This window comes from Mastacembelus armatus, chromosome 16 (genome assembly GCF_900324485.2).
Source record: "Mastacembelus armatus chromosome 16, fMasArm1.2, whole genome shotgun sequence".
In the NCBI taxonomy this organism is placed as follows: domain Eukaryota; kingdom Metazoa; phylum Chordata; class Actinopteri; order Synbranchiformes; family Mastacembelidae; genus Mastacembelus; species Mastacembelus armatus.
The window spans coordinates 6,486,785-6,507,793 of NC_046648.1; the positions used below are offsets into that span (position 1 = coordinate 6,486,785).

General features: G+C 38.2%; 1 protein-coding gene across 2 annotated transcripts; it reads left to right on the forward strand.

Moving 5' to 3' along the window:
• Window positions 1-1,399: 1,399 nt before the first annotated feature.
• On the forward strand, window positions 1,400-12,665 carry LOC113122184 (galanin receptor type 1). 2 transcript variants are annotated; one of them, XR_003294835.2, is made up of 4 exons: window positions 1,400-2,384; window positions 2,472-2,537; window positions 10,438-10,876; window positions 12,080-12,665. XR_003294835.2 is itself a non-coding variant. In XM_026293302.2 (3 exons), exons 1-3 carry the CDS (start codon window positions 1,719-1,721, stop codon window positions 10,756-10,758), a joined length of 1,053 nt encoding a protein of 350 aa, XP_026149087.1. In that variant the 5' UTR covers window positions 1,400-1,718; the 3' UTR covers window positions 10,759-12,665. The 2 variants fall into 2 exon arrangements, 1 of the variants encoding a protein (XP_026149087.1); XM_026293302.2 differs by having other exon boundaries at window positions 10,438-12,665.
• The last annotated feature ends 8,344 nt before the right edge of the window (window positions 12,666-21,009 follow it).

The following is a 21,009-nucleotide window of genomic DNA, read 5'->3' on the forward strand; positions in this document are numbered from 1 at the left end:
ACAACTTGGCTGTTTTCTCTCCACCCTCATGACATTTCCAGCCACGGTAGGCAACTGTTTAAACATTCTCTGTACACTACCTGCTCAGCAGCAAATGGAAGACAGCAACTATTGGACAACATAGTACATTTTTCAGCCAAAAGTGCCAGATATTTTCCACTAGAGCAAAAAGGAGAATAAATATTGATTTAATTTTAAGATAGGATTTTCCAGGTAGTCAGAAACTTCATATGAAAGCTAATATGCATCCTAGACATCCAGTAACTGGATGTATAAAAAAAAATAGGAAACTGTTTGCTAATAAAGTTATCATCTATCTATCCATCCATTATCTCCATTATCTGGAGCCAATCCCACTGAGACTGGGTGAGGCACAGTTCACCCTGGACAGATCACCAGGCCATGAGAGGGCTGACACAGAGACAAACAAACCCTCACACTTACATTCACACCGACGGGCACTTTAGAGTCACCAATTAGCCTAAGCCCAACCTGCATGTGTTTGGACTGTGGGAGGAAGCCAGAGCAGCTGGTGGAAACCCACAGACACAGGTAGAACATGCAAACTCCAAACAGAAAGGCCCCAGGTCTAAACGGGATTCGAACGTAGAGCACGGTCACTAACCACTGCTCCACTGTGCCGTCCCAAGTTATTCAAGAGAAAAGAATAAAGTGGTCACATTGATTACTTAGCCAACTCCAAATCCATGTTGCTGATCTTGTTGGATTGCAGTAAATCTTATGATTTCTGATCAATGTTGTTTAGAAATGCAATGAATTTCTTTATCAGCTTTATAAGAAAGGTGTAGGATTTTATTTGTGGATTTTCTCACAAATGTGAAATTATTCTGTGGGATATTGTAGATTTCTTATTTATTTACAGAGCAATCAGAAGTCTGTTAGAATGAAATGTTACACAATGAGTCCCAGTTTTATTGACATTTTTATTTCATGCATGAGCTGCTGAGAAAACATGAACAGGTAGCAGACAATTTACAACATTTAACTTTTTTAAAACCTTTTTTTCGCCTTTGTCACAAAAGCAAATGAAATTCCAATAAGACAATCACAACCAGAATGCCAAGGGAGATTGTTTGAAGCATATAGCAGTTTTGACAATCCATGCGGATAATGACAATAACATTTGCACTTGCTGCACTGTGTCAAAACTCTGATAGTCTAAGAAATTGGCTTTGGTCTCTGGAATCCAAATTATACAGAGATGGTTTGAGAACTGTAGGGAACAAAACGCATCCAGCTGAATATTTCTGTAGTTTTCCCTCAACATGTCTGGGGAGGTGGTATATTGGGTGCTGACGTGATTGGCACAGCCCAGCCCCTGCTATAATGTGAGAGAAAGAGTCCAGACCCAGAGAAATAAGCTATAGTGTGGATCTGCGCGGTCGGTGCGCAGACGCATGAAGTGAGCACACTCCAAAACGCACAGCGGCGTCATTGATGACTGCTGTACAGAGAACTACACATCTCTGAGATCTGTTTGTCCGTATTGCTGGTCTGAGAAATAAAGAATAAAGCGGAGTAGTAGATGAAGCTTTGAAATGAAGGCACAGGAGGACAAAAACAGCCTTTGAAGGCGCGCTAATGGAGACGCACCAGACCATAAACCCCTACTCTGAAAACTCCGCGTCGTGAACACAGATATTCCACAGGTGAAGTTTGCGACGTTTCAAGTTCATCCGAAGGTGAAAAGAGAAATCATGAACTTGTCAGAGTCTGCATGGCTCTTGGAAGAGCCGTGGAACATCAGCAGAGTGGAGGAAGAGGAGCAGAAACTTTTATTCGGCATCGGCGCGGATAATTTCGTCACGCTGCTGGTTTTCGGGCTCATCTTTACGCTCGGCGTGCTGGGTAACTCTATGGTGATCACCGTGCTGGCCCGGAGCAAACCGGGGAAACCGAGGAGCACCACCAACATTTTCATCCTCAACCTGAGCATAGCGGACCTCTCCTACCTGCTCTTCTGCATCCCCTTCCAGTCCACCATCTACATGATGCCGACCTGGGTCTTGGGCGCGTTCATTTGCAAGTTCATCCACTATTTCTTCACCGTGTCCATGCTGGTGAGCATCTTCACCCTCTCTGCCATGTCCGTGGACCGCTACGTTGCCATTGTGCACTCCAGAAAGTCCTCCTCTATCCGGGTGGCCAAGCACGCTCTGATCGGGGTGGTGGTGATTTGGATACTCTCTCTGGCCATGGCAGCGCCTGTCATGTATTACCAGAACATTTTTCTCAGAGGAGAGAATCACACCTTTTGCTGGGAAGTGTGGCCCGATCAAAACCAGAAGAAAATCTATGTAGTTTGCACGTTTGTGTTTGGTTATGTGTTGCCTCTGCTGCTGATTTCTTTCTGTTACGCAAAGGTGAGAAAAGCTAATCACATGGCTCATTTAATGATTATGGATATTGCTCAACTATCAAACAGCTGACTCCTCTTTCTTTGCTTGCAGGTTTTAAATCACTTACACAAAAAACTGCGAAATATGTCCAAAAAGTCAGAGGCATCAAAGAAAAAGGTATGTTATTAAGCTCGTGTAGTGGGGGTGTATATGTCCATGCAGTACATACATGATCATGGATTGCAGGCATATGTTTGTGAACCTTTCCAACTGTAATCAGTTACAGACACAGAGTAAATACTGGGAAATAGACTTGTTACCTGTGAAGTTACAGCAGAACTCCATCAGTTTTCAGGGTTTAAATAATAAAACTTGACTTTGAAAAATGTCAGTTCCTAGTCTGAAAAATAAATAAGAATGTTTAAATAACCGAAAATACTCATTGTGTTATAGGCTTTTCACAGTGACTGTATTATGCTATTATCATCCTCGAGTACTTGGCTAACAGGGATTATTATGATGGTAAATCATGTTGAATTTGCACATTTTTTTAAGAAATTGCACATATGAATATGAATTAAGCCTTCACTGTAATAGCCTCCATTTATCTGGATTAGTGCATTTCATGATTAACTACACCGCAGCTCATTTCCCCTGTTGACATATGGTTTGATTCATCACAGAGGTGAGTATTCTTGGCCTTCAGGAAAGACCCCGACTCCTGTGCACATTAGTCTTTGAGGGATTAGTCCATCTGTGTCATATGATGTGACATTTCCTCCAATTCAACAGGCAGCCAGAAACAATTTCCACCCTCTCTGTTTTCTCTTAGCATCAGAATAATGAATATTAATGCTATAGTACTTAAAGTTACACTCGAGCGAAGTGGCCAAAAGGCAATGTGTGATCAAACTGCGTCTAGCTTTCATTATTCTTGGTGGAGGCCGTTATCTGCAGCTGCCCGCCAGGTTGGCGATCTGTCTTGGCCATTGTTCTTCACGGCTGGACAGTTTAGCAGCTCAATCTGAAATATGTGCTGTGCTATGAGCTGGGAGAGGAGGGCTCATGAGAATGTAAATGCACTTTGATGCACACCTCCTGCCGCAAAGTGCATGTCTTGTTACATAAGGTTAAAACAACAGTGGAAAGCAGAAGAGGAATCTGAGATAGGCTGATGATTTACTGCACTCACTGTGCTGAGTGCTGATGGAGAACACACACACAGAGGGGATCCTGCACTCACAGTTTTGTGATAAACACCTGCAAACTGCAAAAAAAAAAACAAAAAAAAACTACAATACATAAATGATGCTGGTAAGGAAGCTACTCTTTAACAGTAAGTACCTAAGTTATCAGCTACATGTAATAATGCCAAAAATGAGTCACTGTACACTGAAAGCTGCAACATTCACATATTATTATATTTTTATGAATACACAAGAGTCTAGTGTTTCCTTGGCAGTGTCTCTGTTTTGATCAGTGTGTCAAGGACAGTGTTTAATGATAAAAGCAGAGTGTAGAAACTAGCAGAATCAATGGAAAATAAATAGCAATAAGAAGCAAATAGATCAGCTACTGTCGTACTTTTATTTTATTTTATTTTATTTACTGTAGCACAGAATAAAAAATGGGTACAATTACTTATAAAGTGCTTTAAAGAAGAAAAGGGTTTTCTTCACATTATTCTATTGTGTGAAATCAATGTAATGGTCCTGTCAGGTGTAACACATTTTTAGGAAATACAACGCCTCCTCTGACACAGGTCTCATGATGACTCAACTCTCTGGCTTTATACTCCTCAAACTGAGATGGTGTAAAATCATGACCTGGCTGTTCTTTTCCCATTTGTGTTTCCTGTGGTAAACTGAGCACAACTCAGCATAACTCTATAAGTCTCTGGGAATTGTGTTACCAGTGTCACCTCGCTGGTCACAATGGTATGGGAGCATAAGAGAACAACTACAGTAGCATGGCTCTAAAAAATACTGGGAATCCATCCATTACTCCAACCTGCTTTAGCCCACTGCTGGCCTTGCAGTCACACAACTTAACAAGCCTGGATTAGATACCATATTGGCCTGAATACAGAATGGCTGTAACTACAAGATGACCCCTCTGTTTCTAACAAACCTTTCACACACGCACACAAATAGCACGTTTGTACTTGTCCCAGCTGGGGAAAGTTTCCCTGAGATAATGTTCTCATCATGGGAGTCTCTCCTCTCAAAAAGGTAAAACATGAATAAAGTAATATGTGTGGACATGTATCCACACCATCTCCTGTCAGGCTCTTGGAAGTTGTTAAAGTCATTTCTCTGACAGTACTTTTTAGAACTCATCATCAATGACAGATGTAATTTCCTGGCTGTTTGACAGATTCTCTCCCAGGTTCAATTCTATAGTAAAGACGTTGGGAGCTATGAAGTCATTTTCAGTTGCCACTGATTTATTTCCTTCGTAGCTGCAAACACATTAGATCAGTTTTTAGACACTTATGTTAGATAAATTGGGCAAAAAAAAAGCTTTTTGTGCTGACTAAAAGACACCTAGACCTGAGAACACTTCCTAGCCCAGCAGCAACATTAAAGCTGCCAACAATCCATAATTTAACAGTAAAAGGCTATTTCACTGGTACTCTGTCCATTCAAACAACCCCCACATTTATAATCATAAGGTCCATTTTGCAGTCATTTTGCCACAGTGTTTTATACTTCTTTGCTCAAAGGTGGAGACAAATCAAAATGTAGGATTACTTCTTGTCTTGTGTCTCCCATTGGGTACCCAGCATGAAAAAGCCACAAACAAGCTCCCATAAAACCAAAGCACTCCTTTAAGCCTAGAATTGATTATTTTAAAGGAAGATTATGATTGCACTAAGAGTATTGTTATCAATTCATTAGCAGGTTGGTGTCATCTTTGCAAGTTCCTTGTATCCATAGTCTCTAAGACAAACATAGATTGTTTGCTGCACAGTGACTTAGTGTTGTTAATTTGGGTTCCTACAACTCACCACCAGGCATATAAAGTCAGGGGACAGCTGGGCAGAGCAAGGTTATTCCCATTTCAGCTGTGAAATACATTTAGACAAAGCTCCACTCATCCACAGAAGCAACCAGAAAGCCTCCAACAGTCAAGGTGCACAAAAGACAAACCCTAAAAAAAATAAAGTAGCAAATCTTTAATCTCTCTGGAAGGTCTTTGTGCAAAGATGTGCCAACCCTGTTTTAAATAAATCTTGTTAGCCCTCTAGGTTTATGTTGTGTTCAGACAGAAAATCTGGAACACAGACAATTTGGGGTTTTAAATATCTAAGCCTTATTTACTAAAACTCCTGGTTAGTGCTCTTAGGAACGCCAGTGTTGCAGTTCATTTTCTTTGGCAAACATTAATGTTTTACTGGAGCCCTTGTGTTGAACCATAGGTTAAAAAGACAGTGATTAGAACCGTAGATTGCAGAGTTTTCCCTCAGTGCTACAAGTCAGTCAGAAATCCAGAAGGACACACAGATGGTTACAGATAATTACAAAAATGAATATTTAGCCAAGTCGTCTTGAAATTGTTGAAACTGAGGGAAAGCTAATGTTTCAAAGACCAAGCTGCTTATCTTTCACGGACCTGCTCATTTGGGTCTAAGTATCGTAAGCTAAGTGTTGCTATGCTAAAAGCATAAATTGCCAGCATCACTCAACAACACAATTTTTTCAATGGCTTAAAGATAAAGTTAATGCACCTGACTGGAGAACTGGTGACTGACTGTTGATCTCAATGTAGGAGTGGAAGGAAATGCACCTGAACTGCAGATTTGATTTATGTGGAAGCCTGACTAATGTCAGCATTTATTTATTTGTTTTTGACTAACATGCCTAAACTTATTTTGCTTCCAAACTCAGATGTGAGGTCTGCTGTAGGACCCTCCTCCAAACCCAATCTGATTTATGGCTGCAATGTGTTCAGGCCTATTGACCGCAGCCTCAACAGCAACCTCACACAGCTTCGATATTTGCACCTCAGTGTATTGATATGCTTATCTCATGTTGGTGCAAATCCCTCTTTGATTTTGTCATACTGATGCCAAAACCTGATGCTTATCACTGATGTTCCACATTTTCATGGACCAAGATAAAGGCATATATGCAAAAAACAAGACAATGAGCCCAACTGGAGAGTGTCTTACATCACATAATAACTATGACACTATCAAAAAGTTACATAAGAAGAAGAGTCATTGCAAGAATAATATCAAAAATGAATCTTGATAGCTTATAATTAGTTAATTAAAATATTTTACTGACCAGCTAACAGCTTTCGACGAAACAGGGTTACAAGAAGAGGCAGTATGGCTGAAAGGCATGCATTATTTTCTTCTTCTTCCTGTGGTGCTGCTGCTGTTTATATGTGCCTAACTGATGGCTCTCATGAGAGCAAGGTGAAGATATGAATGTGTTATTGAGGCTGTCCAAACAAAACACTGCTATCAACATACTGCTCCACTACAACTGTGGGAACCTCTCCCTCTGGCTGCTCTGTGTGTGTTCTGTGCATCATTACTTAACAGAGTTGGGCTGACACCAAAGATCAATATTGACCTTTAATTTAAAATTGGATATGGTCCAGTTTGTCATGTTTATCTTGGATATAACTGATAAGATGATATTTGTTGTAAAAAAAAAAAAAAAAAAAGATCAATACCTCACTCAACTGTGGGAAGATCTTAAAGTGATGAAGCATCTCAGCAGACTGCATCAACATTTGCACCAGTGTCATTAATGTATACTACTTATGAGCTACAACTGTACGTACTGTTAATTTATTTTGGTCTGAGCTGAAAAGTTAACTCTGTATCATTCACTCAGTTTTTAATATTTCTAATATTCTGTCCACCTAAACAGTCAATTCTGCAGTCAAACTAATTAGAGCATGAACCAAAAGTCTTGGTGTGACTGGCAACAGTATCATGTAGCATGAAGTAAAAGTATAAAACACAAAGCAGCTAAAGAGGCAAACTGTGCACATTTTGGAGTGTTCTGTGCTATATTTTCCAATTATAATTTTCATTGACCTCAGTTGAGATCGAAGTCTTATTGGTCAGCGTCTAACATAATCTATTTTATAATATTAATCTGGCTTGGAGTAACTAATTATAGTAAGCAAATAACCTAATTTTTATAATGACAAAAATATGACATTTGTCTCTAAAATGTAGCAGACATTTATAAAGTAGAAGAAAATGGAAAGAAATACTTCAATATTGTACCTGAATTTATTAATATGAAAGTAAATGGGTGGAAATGACTGGAGGCTGGAGACAGCTGGGCAAGATGAGGCTCCACTGAAAAAAATGCTTTCTCATTTAAAAAATATAACCTGAAGAAATAGACTTGAACCAATTAATTATGGGGGCTTTTAAAAATTCAAATCTCTGAATTGTTTATTTTCATAAAATTTTGTATGCCTAAAATTTGAGCTACTGCTTGTGAAGTATGAACTTGTACTGCCTATTTAGGCATTCAGTGGAGCAACATAAGCATGCGTTTGTACTGGTGAACCTTTTAGCCCTGTTTTGTTCTCAACCAAGCCCTCTAGGAGTACTGCATTTTCTGGGCCATAAGTTGCTTTTAGCAAAAACAGCCTTGTTGAACAGAAAAAACATATAACTCACTTTGCTGTATAAGTCACATTTCTAATTATACTAATTATAGTGTAAATTAGCCTATGAAGAGCGTACACTAGGCATAACAACAAGCAGAAGTGCACATTAGTGTATCTATTTATGTATTATTTATGCGATATGCTGTGTTTATTATTCTTTTTGTCATGATCTTCCTGTCTCCTCTGTGAGTTCTGATAAATGCATGCTCTGATGACTAGACTGGATATGTTTTGGCCTGTTTTATCTAGCATTTATGACATTCTTTGAGCAAAATGACAGAAAAAGCAGCGTTTCCAATACATTTCAGGCTTGTCAGTATTTTTGTATTCACTGTTGGGAACTAATTAGTTGTGGAATAAATCCACTTGATACCTAGAAATGCAGTGGAAGGGCTCAGCAGATCAGGAAGCATGTAATTAGATTTTTTTCCCACAATGACACATTCCAGCTGTAGCCTAAGGATAGCCTAGCCTCAAGTAGTAATATACACCTTCATCTCAGACACTGCATATATTTGATTTGCTGAAATTGTCACATTCCTTTCACATTTTTCTTAAAAGTGCTATACACATATAAGACCAAAACATATGCTGATAAAGACTATGATCTTACTTTTGACAAGTGCAGTCATTGTTAAATGTTAATGCCCAACAAGCCTTAAAGTGAGAAGCTTCATTACAGAACCGCAGGCTCATTAATACAGTGGTGTGAAACAGTGTTGGCCCCCTTCCTGATTTCTTATTTTTTTGCATGTTTGTCACACTTTGTTTAAGATCATCAAACTAATTTAAATATTAGTCAAAGATAACACAAGTAAACACATCATGCAGTTTATAATGAAGGTTTTTATTATTAAAGGAAAACAAAATCCAAAACTACATGGCCCTGTGTGAAAAAGTATTTGCCCCCTACACCTAATAACTGGTTGGGCCACCCTTAGCAGCAACAACTGCAATCAAGTGTTTGCGATAACTTGCAATGAGTCTGTTCCAGCGCTGTGGAGGAATTTTGGCCCACTCATCTTTTCAGAATTGTTGTAATTCAGCCACATTGGAGGGTTTTCGAGCATGAACCACCTTTTAACCGCCTCAATCGGATTCAGGTCAGGACTTTGACTAGGCCTCTCCAAAGTCTTAATTTTGTTTTTCTTCAGCCATTCAGAGGTGGACTTGCTGGTGTGTTTTGGATCATTGTCCTGCTGCAAAACCCAAGTTCGCTTCAGCTTGAGGTCATGAACAGATGGCCGGACATTCTCCTTCAGGATTTTTGGTAGACAGCAGAATTCATGGTTCCACTTATCACAGCAAGACCATCACACTACCACCACCATATTTTACTGTTGGTATGATGTTCTTTTTCTGAAATGTAGTGTTGCTTTTACACCAGACGTAATGGGACCTTCCAAAAAGTCAGTCCACAGAGTATTTTCCCAAAAGTCTTGGGGATCATCAAGATGTTTTCTGGCAAAACTGAGACTAGCCTTTATGTTCTTTTTGCTCTGCAGCTGTTTTCGTCTTGGAACTCTGCCATGCAGACTATTTTAGCCCAGTCTCTTTCTTATGGTGGGGTCTTTTGTGACCTCTTGGATGAGTCATCGCTGTACTCATGGGGTCATTTGTAGATAATGGCTCTCACTGTGGTTCGCTACAGTCCCAAAGCTTTAGAAATGGCTTTATAACCTTTTCCAGACTGATAGATCTCAATTACTTTCTTTCTCATTTGTTTTTGAATTTCTTTGGATCTCGGCATGAGGATCTTTTGGTCTACTTCATTTTGTCAGGCAGGTCCTGTTTAAGTGATTTCTTGATTGCGAACAGGTGTGGCAGTAATCAGTCCTGGGTGTGGCTAGAGGAATTGAACTCAGGTGTGATAAACCACAGTTAAGTTATGTTTTAACAGCGGGGGGAAAAAAACTTTTTCACACAGGGCCATGTAGTTTTGGATTTTGTTTTCCCTTAATAATAAAAACCTTCATTTAAAAACTGCATGATGTGTTTACTTGTGTTATATTTGACTAATATTTAAATTTGTTTGATGATCTGAAACAAATTGTGACAAACATGAAAAAAAATAAGCAATCAGGAAGGGGGCCAACACTTTTTCACACCACTGTATGTAGCTCTGTAGACTTGTACACAATTGAAGGAGATGAACAGATTAAGACGGATTAAGGTTTTTCGCATTATTTTCTTTCCACCGACTATTGTGTCACATCATTGATGTACTGTACAGGTGAATAATATGCATGAGCAATGGAATGAAAAAGTTCTGCCAAGCACTAACGCCTGAAAACCTTACTTTATTCTTCTATCCTGACTAGCTCCTAAACATGAGAACAGCATGTAAATGCTGTCACTGTTGTACCTGAGGGCGCTGACTAAACTTCTCTCTCCTCTTTGTTCTCTCTTCATCATTCTTGGATCCCAGACGGCTCAGACAGTGTTGGTGGTGGTGGTGGTGTTCTGCCTCTCTTGGCTCCCTCATCACGTTGTTCACCTTTGGGTGGAGTTTGGGACCTTCCCCCTCACCCAGGCCTCCTTCGTGTTACGGGTGGCAGCCCACTGCCTGGCGTACAGCAACTCATCAGTGAACCCGGTCATCTACGCCTTCCTGTCGGAGAACTTCAGGAAGGCTTACAAGCAGGTCTTCAAATGCCAGATCGGTACAAGTGACTCACCACTCAATGACATTAAGGAGATCCGCAGCAAAGCTGACACACCACCCTCCACTAACTGCACCAACGTTTGACTGGCAAGGTGTGGATGGTGTAAACAAATTTAATTATGGGAACTGTCATATTGAAACTCTATAGTAACAGTAACAGAGCCATTAGACATGAGTGGGCCTGTGGATTTTTCAACTGTTGGTAAGTATGGTTTCTTGGATATTGCTATAGCTGTACTGTTCCACGTAAGTGCTGTTTATTATATCTGGGTTAGAGCAGATTAGGGTTGTGTAGCTGCAGGACTGTATCTTTTCTGCATAATGAGAATCTTTGGAACGAGAAACACAAGAGAATGATTTCCTCTCTAACATAAAAAGCTGACTCCAGACATTATTTACATGACACTTATTGTATATTTACAAGTCAATGTACATCTCTCTTTTTAATCTGAAGAGAGCATTACTTAGTAGTATTTTATACATTTATGAAAAAGTAAGGTTTTCAGTGACTTAACCACAGAGTTGGAGGGTGTGTGAATGGGACTACAGAGACAGTCACAAAGATGTAAAGTCTTTGAGCATGACTTAAATGTAACTCACATTCGAACATTCAACATCAGACATCTAAATTCATTTGTGAAATAAAGCTAATTATGGAATGATTTTGCTAGAAAAAAACTGAAATATAACAAAACCTGAAAAAGTAACTTTCCAGTAGCATAAAATCTTACTGTACTTCAGATCTGTAGCAAAGCTGGGTTATTGGTTTAACAAAAACAAACTAGGTTACTGATTATTTGTATAAGTAACCTGCCCAACACTAGTCATTGCACACACTGTTCAAAGCTTCTATTTTAATCAGACAACTGTAAATACTATGGCATACACCAAAGTTGATATTCACATATGCCTGTGAAAGCCTCACTCTGTGGCTGTTATGCTACTTTGACAGTTCCTGAATTGTATTGTGCTGTATGGCTGAGCCTGGCTCTTGGATATAGAGTATAAAGCTTGTTGCCTGTTATGCACCTTTCCTAGTAGATATGTATCCATCCATGAAAAAACCTAAAAGGAGTTCCTATTTAATGTGGTGTGCCAAGCCTACACTCAGCAGCTTTGGATGAATGGATGAATGCTTTCTAAAATCATTACATGAGCTCTGACCTACAGGTACAGCATCACACTGTATATGTGTGACTTTGGAAGTTTTGCAGTAATGTCTTGCATTTATACTTCATTTTCCACCCAAAAGTTATTTCAAACACAGATTTTAAACCTGAGATTAGGCAACTGTGTTAAGGAAGGGATTAAGTCTGCTGCAGGGTTTTGCTGCACCAGCTGATTTAACTGATTAACACAAACTTCATTCAGAGAATCACTAATCAGTGGACACTCATCCTCCCAGACAACAAAGATCTCAGATGTGATTCAAGGATTATTCCGGAGAGCAGGGGATGACTTTGCTCACTATAGACTCTACAGATGGTGACTTTCCTTCGTGGCCACAGGACACACTATTTATTTGGACTATTTGTTGGTGAAACTATGGTGGACACAAATCTCAATGTGAATGAATGGAATTTCTCTGCCAAACAATACAGATATGAAACTCAAATACCAATATACAGAGCACATGAACAAAAGAACAGCCTTCAGCAGAATATGTAGTTTCTTTTTTTTTTTTAAACACTATAGATTAAAACCCATAAACTACAGTGTAATTGTATTGCAGGCAATTATAGTAAATAAAATACTACATACCTATTGCAAGACAAATATATTAGTACAGGGAAGGAGACAAGAAGACAAGGTAAAAAATTATGTGCTTGAGACAATAAATTACACTGTATGTCTTTAATTACAGAGTGCCTATTTAATAGGGTACAGTAATTTTAATATTAGATAACAGCTAACAGTATACTTGCAAAATCTTGAGATGTAAAAAGTGTATAACTATGGAGTTCTTGTTGCTGGCAAACAAACTTAGTAAATCTTGAAAAAAAAATGTTGTACTGTCAGTATTTATATTTTTTGTTTTTAAAATAATAGAATGTACTAGGAAAATATTATACAATTTGTATTTATTAAAACTGTATATCAAAATGTAAAAAAGATGCCATGTACATAGTAATTTCATAAAAACTGATTAAAGTTTATTGTACAACACGACATATAAACATAGTATGGTGAGCCATTCATTAAGTTCAAAATGCTTTTTAAATTGTCTTCACCAACTTTATAAATATACGACATGCAGAAGAAATCAATCACTGTTACTTTATATTGACAGCACTCACTTAGTAATTAGTAGAGTTTTAAAAAAGAAAAGCTGCAGTAGTTGTTTCTAGAAATACTAACATGTTAGCCAGGTTGTGAGTTGTCCAGTGTTCGCCTGCTTTTGAAAACATATCTATTCTGACACTGATAATAGCTTGTTGGCCCCCTTATCATTTTCTAATGTTTACTGAGTAAATAAGGACAGTGTCATTTTTTTAATAGGTCCCTCCTCATTCATTCCTAATTTGTCCATTGAACCTACCAGTAAACAGTAAGTATTTTATTAGTATCATGTGCACAAAACACTATTTTATGGTATGTAATTAAGAGTTAACTTATAACTATACTGAGACAACTTTGGAAATATTTCAACTTTTAATAGTGATAAGGCCAGTTGTGATCTTCTTCGCTCATCTTATTTTTAATAGGTACTAGTGAGATTTCACTTTTAACATGACATTAAAAAAGAGCATGTGAAAGCACACTGAGCATGTTGACATGCAACAAAGGTGCTGTTTCTTCATGAAGGGTTTAGAGGAATCCATTTTTTTCAGTTTTCAGTTCTCAATTCACTTAGATGGAACGGTTTACGGTATTTGTAATTTATGTGTTTAACTGACATTGGGCTGATGTCTTTTTTTAAACCTTGTTTCCTATATTATTAATCATCAATTAAGCAGCATGGCTCATATTTCTGTGCTTGTAGTGCAGCATGTTGGAAACAGCTATGGCTCTCTGAAGTAATCAGTATCTGGATAGTATTCTTATATACATATTCAGGATTTTGAATGTGTCTTATGCAGTGCTAATTACATAATATTACATGCTATGGGATTTCTTTGAAGAGATGTTTTATTTCTGTAGAATAACTGCTTTGCATTTTTTTTTATTAATTGTGTTTCCTCTTAAATAAAACTCAAAAAAGATTTTCTCATGTCTCACTGAGGCCTTCTCTTCCATAACAGGAGCTTTTCTTCCCCTTGTCTGATACAGAACAACAACCCTCCTCTTCCTCACTGTCACAATGGGTTGTGGCCAAAAGACACAAAATAGCCAAAATAGCAGTGTGGGTTCCCTCCAGTTGGGTTCCCATCAGAGATTGGTTTTGGTGATTACACACTAGAGGAGCACATTTCCTGGCATCAAATCAACTCAATGATCCCTAATAAGTATGAGGAAACAGTCTGTCTTTCCATGATGCATTGTTCTGTAAATACCAAGCCTTTCCATTACAACTCAATAAAGTGTTAAAAGGTTATGAATAAAAACACAAAAGGAAAAGTAGTCCTTCATCAACACTTGAGTTTTATATACAGTAAAAAATTATGATAGTTTACACCTATGGCTAAAATTTAAGACTTTTGATTGCTGTGGTGAAAATTGGGCCTAGAAGACACACGGGACATGGGTGGTTTCACCACTAACATAAAATTATAGAGGATAAAACAAAACAAAAAAAAAGACAAATCCCAATAACTTGGATATCCAAATCCTACAATGACACATTTCAACTAAAAGTGTCAACCTCATTGAGGTTGAAATCTTGACAGCCATTTGATGGTTACTAATTTCAGAGATAAAGGCAGTTGTGATCTTCTATGCTTATCCAATTTTTTATATATCCTACAAAGAGACAAAAACAGCAATGAATTGTTTGTTCTGATCTTAAGGTCTGTGAAACCAGAACCTGATTTAGCTTATTTGTCTGTTCCCCAGGGCTCAATTGTTTTCCAAAACTGCTGCACTGGGTGACATGTTTCCTCCTAACAATAAATGTGTTTTTCTTCCAGAGCAAGCTCCAAAGGCTTTTTACACTGATGTAAGGAGTCAACAGCATATGCCTTATGGTCTCTCCTCTATTTACACTATGAACAACATGCAAAGGTAGCAGACTTTGTTAAAGAGTCACAGTACGATACAAATAACAATTTGAGAGAATATTTTTAGAATATGATAATATGTTTGGTTTCAATAAAAAAAATACATACTATTGTTTGTAAGTTAGTGTGATCCCTAATTTTTCTTAAAAGGAATTGAATTTAAATAACCTAGGCACTAGACAGGCCTTCTGGTACACCATCTGTTCTAGTTTTTTTTTTTTTTTTGTGTCCTACTCTCAAAGCTGAAATCTTTGAAACCGAGACAGCTTGTCACACGTCAGTTCATCGACGGTGTCACTGCCTCGCTCCATCTCCTCCAACAGTGGTTCCAAATAGTATTCCCATTCATGACAGAAAATATGTTCTGTTGTGGACTTCATAGTTTGCCATGTGTTACAACAACACTACCAGCTGCTGTTTGTTCATTCCAGAGTCTAATGATCTACCAACATGGTGCCCTCTTCTTTTACATTTGCTGACTCTTTGCTTGCCACAGCACTTCTTCCTTCTCAGTATGATACACATGAACTGCATAGAAATTGTGTTTCTTGCCAGAGCTCTTCAGCATCATATTCATTACCTAACATTTTCTGTGGAGTCAATACTTCGCAGATTTACTTCTGTTTTTTTAACCTGTCCTGTCCAGCTGCTTGGCATACAGTATTGAGAATCTGGATGCCTTGTTGAGCCAAGGTTGCTTTTCCAAGAGGTGTTCAACCAACTCTTCTTGTTGAATAGATCTTGTTTATTTTGATGATGCCAGCTACAAGACAAGTCAGCAGGTAGGGGGACAGATGATAGAGGAAGAGAGTAGATACAGTGTCAGCAATGATACACAGAGATGACAACCACCATAAAATATTTGTATGTGAATAGGCAAGGCAAGTTTATTTATATACCGCAATTCATACACAGAGTAATTCAAAGTGCTTTACAGAAATAAAACACAAGTTCAAAGTACATATCCAAAAATCAAAACAGGAAACAGCAACTAGTAAATAATGAACTTGAAATAAAATTAACCCTTTACAGGGCAGTCACTGAAATACTTAGAAATTCAAATTTTCAATCCTAAAATAGTATTGAAGGATTTTACAGGATGAATAAATTGTTGTGACTTTATCAAAATTTTTCATTGTTAGGCTGAAAATCAAGGTCAATGAAGTTACTATATTTGGTTCCTTGCCCAAGTAAGGCAATCATTTTTCCAAAAACTGTATACATAAAAGACATATAACAAAAATATAAATAATGTATAAACAAATAACAAGTTCAAAGTACATATCCAAAAACAGGAAACAGAAACTAGTAAATAATGAACTAGAAATAAAATTAAAGGAGAATATGTGAATGTGTGCATGAGTAACTTGCCCATGACCATGGCTTGATTTTTAGGTGTGTGTGGATATGTGTGACTTTACCGAATGGTATACACAGCTACACAGCAAGAGGCCACCATGCCTGCAGACAGGTGCGTACTCTGACACTGCAAACCTCCAGCGAGGGGCCAATCCCCACCAAAGAATCCTGCGCCCCCCCCAGGCCCCACATCCAATGAGCAGCCGGCACCAATCGCGATGGAACCCGCCAGGGAGCCCCAGGAACCAGCGTGCACCTGCAGTGCAGGAAACAGGCAGGTGGCAGAGAAGGAAGACCCTGACCCTCCCAGATGCAGAATTACTTCTTTAACATAGATACCACAGTCACAGCTTCAGCCACCAAAATCAGACCAAGCAGCTGCAGTTGTGCTGATAGAGGATGAATACTGCTGCAGCTCTTCCTTTTGAAAGGTGCAAAGTAGCATTAAACAGATCATGTAAAATGCCACATCATCTCTCCTTTATGTTGTATCTACAGTGTTTCCCTAATCTGTATTAAACCTGGACTGCACCAACAGACCAGCCATTTCCAATGACCAGGGGAAATTAAAAAATAACTGCAAGGGAATGCAAAATTGATTGTAAGATAATGCTCAAAAGTATAATTAAAAAATACCCAGCATGACTGATCTGCGACTCCATAAAAAGTTGTGCTCACACATAAAGCGCATCATTATTTACTGTGGTTGTTTCATAGAGATTGGCTGACAGTCACTTGAGAAAATATCTTGTTTAGCTAGACCAATGATGTATGTAATCCTTTATGGATACATATATTTTCTTAAGTACTTGGACTCGTTGACTTTTTAAATTTTTTTGTTTAATTTTTGCCCATGACCATGGCTTGAGTTTTGATTCTGCCTCTAGATTAGATAAACAAATCAGCACAGCTGTCAAGACTAGTTTTTGCCAACTGAGACCCCTAGACAGGTTTGAGAGGGTCATCCATGCCTTTATTACATCTCACCTAGACTTCCACAATCCTATGCATATTGGTTTGTATCAATCATTATGTCATTGTTTGCAAATGGTACAAAATGCAGCAGATCTTCTGCTGATAAGTAACAAGGTACATGAACGCATTATTCTGGTTCTCGTGTCATTCCTTTTATTTCAGAATCCGGTTTGAAGTTTTAATTATTTGTTTTAAAAGTCGAAAGCATAGAGGTATATACTTTATATATACTTTATGATACTTTTTAGAGCAAGACTAGTAACTAAACTCTGGAACAGCTTACCTTTCCAGAATGGAGCTGCCCAGACCCTGGACCATTTAAAATGGTGCTACAGACCAGGTCTTTTCTCCTTGGTCTTCCAGCTCGAGCTAGACATTTTGACTTTTAATCACTGTTTAATATTTTATAGTATTCTTATTTGGGCTTGGTTGTAGGATTGTGTATGCTATTAATTATTCATTTTATTTATCTAGCGTTACTTGGTGTCTGTTGTACCACATTTTCAGCGCATTAAAGCATATATAGGATTACAACGTTATTTCTAATTTCAGACAACCTTTATATGTTAACACAATATAAAGAGTTAACTAATTAAAGCCGGAATAAAATCATTGCATAATGGCTTACAAATACGTGAACCGTGTCACCTTCACATTACAAAAGGAGGAACACTTCATTTTGCTCCTTTAGATTAAATTACATAGAAAAATGCAACAAGCCAACCAACGTTATAGCAAGAAACATTAGAGTGCAGGTTAAAATGTCATTGCTACTCCTACACAGCACATGTCTCTACATCACTGCATTTAGCAGAAACGGCCATGTCTCTGACACGTTAGCACAAACAGCTAACTAGCTTACTCTGCTACACCTCCATTTCACAGAAACACACGGAATTAACGACGTTCTGCCAAAAAAAGTGAACCAGCACAAACACAAATAAAAGTGAGTTTTAGCGGCTATGGTAAATTAGCGTTAGTTAACTTACCTGTACGTACCTGCTCAGCCTCGGTATGACGTTTTTTGAAAGCTGCTAGCTCCAAGTTTTTGGGCAAACAAATCTTGCGTCATGAAGCTGCTGAAGCTGAATTCGTGTCTTATTTGTGGCCAGACGTTTTTTTTTACGTTTACTTTCAGACTCAGCTGAAGATGACTGAGTGTCACATTCATTTGCGTGTGCATTTAGGATTCATCAGTCTTTATTTGTATTTTTTTTTACTCCCGCTCACTTCTGCGGCGTTTCACCTTTAGCGTTACCTCCTCAAACGAAACGAGCCGACGCGCTGACGTGGGAGGTCATGTGACCCCCTGTCACGTATTTCAGCGTTTTCATTATTCTGTACCAGAGACGACCTAAGATTACCTCAAATAAACGTACCAATAAAAAAGTTTAAAAGTATACGTACAAAAAATTCTACTTTGCTACAGTAATAATATTAATTGTATTTCATTACTTTAGTCCCTAGTTATAGATTTATGTTATATGTTATTGACTGGGTGCCTTTATCTGTTTATTATATTTTATAGTGAAATTTCTATGTAAAAGTAAATAAGAGCTGCTGGGCAATCTAGAAAGTAAAGTATCTATCTACCTAGACTTGCCCTGAAACCTGTCCAGTGTTGTGTTTGGTGATACTGTTGTGCTGAGAGGTGAACTCTTGTCCCAGCCTCAGGTCACTCTGAGCAGGTCTTCTTCAAGGACCTCTCTGTACTTGGCTGAGTTCATCTTTCACTAATAAAGGCCTGACTAATAGTTAGCTCCCTGACCAACGCCATTCTAGTCTGATGACTGTTTGGCTGGACAGCCGACTCTAGGAAGTGTCCCAGTTTTTCCAAACTTCTTTAAGAAATACTGAGGTCACTGTGATCCTGGAACACTGAAAGCTTTAGAAATGGTTTTATTCCCTTCTACACCTGAACTACGCCTCATAATTTGGTTTTTGTCCCAACATACAGTGTGGGAACTGTGGGGAGTAATAAACACAGGTGTGTGCCTTTCCAAATTTTGGCCAGTCACTTTAAGTATATGCACCGGGATGCACCAGATCACAATCTGGACTACCACAGCAAAGGCTCTGAATGCTTTTGTAAGTGAGCGATTTCAGATTTTAATTTCTGAAGTCACTTTATGCCTACTTTCAGAAGTCTGCAGTATCTGAGTGCTGACGGCAGGCTGTCATAAGGTAGGTCTGAGTCACAGGGTGCGAAAGTGGATTTCTCCTTTAAATGCTCTTTCTGTCACTGCTACCAGCTATTCTCTGATGGTTGATTAGATAACTACGAGCTGCTATTTAAAATTACATAAAGTAATAGTCAGTAGGCTTAGTGTCTAAAAATCATTACTCCATAAGCATTAATGAAAGCCACCAGTGCCATTTATAGCACTCTTTTCTACAAGTTCGTCTTTGCCATTCACATTTACTTCGTAAATTTTACAGGCAGAAGAGAACCATTTCATTTTTTTTAGCCATCTATTATTAAACAATACCTCTATTTCTTTTTTTTCTGAAGAACACACATATAAGTACTGATCTTGCAGTCACACCTTAAGACAGCACAAAAGCCTTCTGCCACTCATATGGTGTATTTTTACACTTCAAGGGCATAAGAGACAAAAAGCATCCACTGCATGCAGAAGAAAAACACTTGACAAACAAAGCAGTGATCAAGATCTCAACTTAAGGAGCACTCACTGAGTCTCTCACTCACTCATAAACAAGCATGTTGCTTACTCTACCCACGTACAGACAGTGCTGCCTCATTTCCCCTGAATTGGCTGTTATTTAATTGACATTGATGGAGCAAGAATGGCTTCAAGTTCAGCTTCATTGAGGAGAGGTGCACACTGGTCATACAATATCAGATAGCAAAATGGAAAACGTCACTCATTACCGTGTGTGAATTGCTGCATTTAAAATTATTCAGTTTTCCATATATGGTAAGTTACCATTGATACTCTGAAACATACATATTATTAATTTACTGCCTTTTTCAAAGTTGTTATTCTCTGCCCCTGATTTAACAGGTCCGTATGGTGCATTCAGTGGTCTGAAGTCTGTTATACTGCCCCTGTGCAGAACAGGTGAAGGTTGTGCTGTGAATGTTTCTGCTCTTACAATTATGACTGTTGCATGATTAGTGGAGACATTGTAAGTGAACAGCATGTTGAAATCACAATTAGTGAAGGTCTTATTTTTAATTAATTTAGGTTATTAAGTGAATTCAACTTAAAAATATCAGGTATCTGCTGCTGGCAAAAACAAACTATAATTTAGAAGAAATTAAAGTTAATTCAACAAATTAGGACACGTAGGAAAACTGGTAACCAATATTTGAGTTGTTTTTACATACCTGGGCACTTGATACTGGAGAAATAACATTCATACAACAGGATGTTCTTTCTCCCTGTGCTGCATTTGCTTTTAGGTCGCTGTGATCGTGTCGTACAGGGGCACAGCAAAACCCCTTCCAGAGCAAAAAAACCACAGCTGTACTTATCTTCCCAGAAAAACATTAGGGAAACAGCATGGTCTTCTGGAGTGCATTGGCTGACCTACTAACTCAATACCCCCACCCCAAAAAAGTAGCATATACACATATAAAAAGCAAAAAAAAAGCAAAAACAAACAAAAAAAAAAAAACAGAGAGAGAGCATGAAAATTACACAATGAGTACATACCTGCAAATTCAAGACTAAAACTACTATTTTTCCAAGGTTGTCTCTCAAATGTGTTTTAGTCAATTTGCAAAAAAGACCAAATCAGTAACACTTACATATCAAGAGAGCATCCAATTTCAGCTATATAAATTTGATACATAATTGCTATATAAATTTGATACATA